Source organism: Poecilia reticulata, linkage group LG19 (assembly GCF_000633615.1).
Source record: "Poecilia reticulata strain Guanapo linkage group LG19, Guppy_female_1.0+MT, whole genome shotgun sequence".
Lineage (NCBI taxonomy): Eukaryota > Metazoa > Chordata > Actinopteri > Cyprinodontiformes > Poeciliidae > Poecilia > Poecilia reticulata.
In genome coordinates, this window is record NC_024349.1 from 9,045,962 (window position 1) to 9,047,979 (window position 2,018).

General features: G+C 34.9%; 1 protein-coding gene across 1 annotated transcript in view; it reads left to right on the top strand.

Annotated features, from left to right (window-relative positions):
* The window catches only part of LOC103481813 (integrin alpha-M-like), a 22,831-nt gene that overhangs the window by 5,933 nt on the left and 14,880 nt on the right, over positions 1-2,018 (top strand). Inside the window, exon 4 of the mRNA XM_017310692.1 lies at positions 1,972-2,012. Within this exon, the coding sequence (XP_017166181.1) occupies positions 1,972-2,012 (41 nt within the window). The remainder of the gene's footprint in view (positions 1-1,971; positions 2,013-2,018) is intronic.

Sequence of the window (2,018 nt, forward strand, 5' to 3'; positions counted from 1 at the left end):
CCGTTCACTGCACCTTACAGGAACCTACAAAAAAGAACAATAGAGCAATTAAACAGAGAAAGCATTTGTATTTAAAGAGAACAGAAAAATGGCCAATAAAAAAATAATACTTACAATTTTAAGACGTTGTGGACTCGCCATGTATGTGACATCATAAGAACTGATGATGAATGGGACCGGATGCCTGGGGTGGAAAAACATTTCTGGGTGTCTTCTTTGCCTGTTTATGTTAGAAGTAGAAAAAAATAGTCAGCAATGTCATAGAGTCAATTGATGTTGGCATTAACTATGAAGCTGTTTTAAGTGTGGACTTAAGGAGACAAACTACCTTAAAATCTTTCCATCCTAAGGAGACAAACTACCTTAAAATCTTTCCATCCATGACCTGAACACACGGATCCTTGCAGGGTGGTGAGGGGGGCTGGTGGTGCCCATCTCTAGCAGCCAGAGAGGCAGGGTTCACCCTGGACAGGTCACCAGTCCATCACAGGGCCCTGAAAGTCAACAACAAATAATAAAAAAAAGAAAGATAAATGTTAGATTAACAAAGGGACAAATTCTGCCCAGTTACTTTGAAATCAAATCATGTTTATTAAGCACTTAGTGTTAGTAACACACCAGTTTTTGTTGTTGAAAATGTAGCTAGCTCCTCATTGAAAAAACAAACTTACATCATGAAGACGATGAAGAGATTCATCCTTAGAGCTGGTTGGTGATCTGGTGGAGTCAGAGCTTCTTCTGAGACAGGAAAGTCTTTAGGTTTTCTAACATCTGATTTCTCTGGCTTCCTCTTTCAGCTTCATTTGCTTAGTTAGGCTGCAAACATATGTTGAGGATAAAATCATTGATGAACGAGTTAGAACAACCACCTCACAATATCAAAGTCTCTCTGTCTTATGGAGCTTAATTAAAACCAGGTTATAGTTTATGAATTAAAGTATAAGTCGCAACAAACAACCTCCATGCAGTTATAACATGAAGCTGAATGATTGGTATAGTAATAATCATACAAGTCACAATAAAATCGATAAATTATTTAAGAAACCAAAGTAAGTTATATATCTTTACTGCACTGTAAACAGTGCATTATATTAATGATTATATTAATAATTAATATAATGATTAATGAAGATAATCATTATAATTATCTTCATTAATTATAATGAAGATAATTAATAAGCAAACTTACCACCAGCTAGCAACACTTAGCAGCCTTCGTCCCCCCCCGGCTCCTTTTGTGACACACATTTCATTTCCATCAGTTGTTGTCCCGTTGTGTTGTCGTCTAACTCGGATTAGGACGTCGCCAGCTTGAATTTACCAAAATGGACCTTACCACAGGGGCCGCGTTTCATTGGCTAATGCCCATTTTACGTCGCAGCGCAGCTACCACGTGCGTGACCGTCTCACAAACGCAAGCTACTGTAGTAAATACATGCTAATATACATTGTGGACTAGCAGACCAGCAGAAATTGGGTACTTTCTTAAAAATTACATCATGATTATCATTTTTTTATTGTATGCAATTTTAATAAATAGTAAAAGATTATTAAGGCACTTAAAATTCATACATATTCATTTATATTTTGTTCACTTAAAGTATACTTTTATTTAATATATTAAAAGTGTATTTTGGTACAATTATGTTTAAGTGTGTTTAAAGTTCTAAATTGATACAAGTGTATTTTTAGTATACTAATATTAAACATTAAGTGTACTATTTATAGGTAGTACACTTAATATTTAGTATACTTAAAGTGTACTTTCACAAATTTAAGTATGTTTGAAGTATACTAAAGTATACTTTTTTTTCACCTGGGTTCACCAAACTGGCGTTATAACAGCTTCAGCTGGGAGACATTTAGATTTAAACAAAATGAAATGCTGCAAATTATCACTGTATTTTATGGGAACAATTCTTAATGAGTGATAATTCTGACAAGTCGTCATCACAAGTGATTGTTTTACAGAGCAAAGAGCTGCAGTCAACATGTCTCTTGGTTTGGCGATGGCAAAT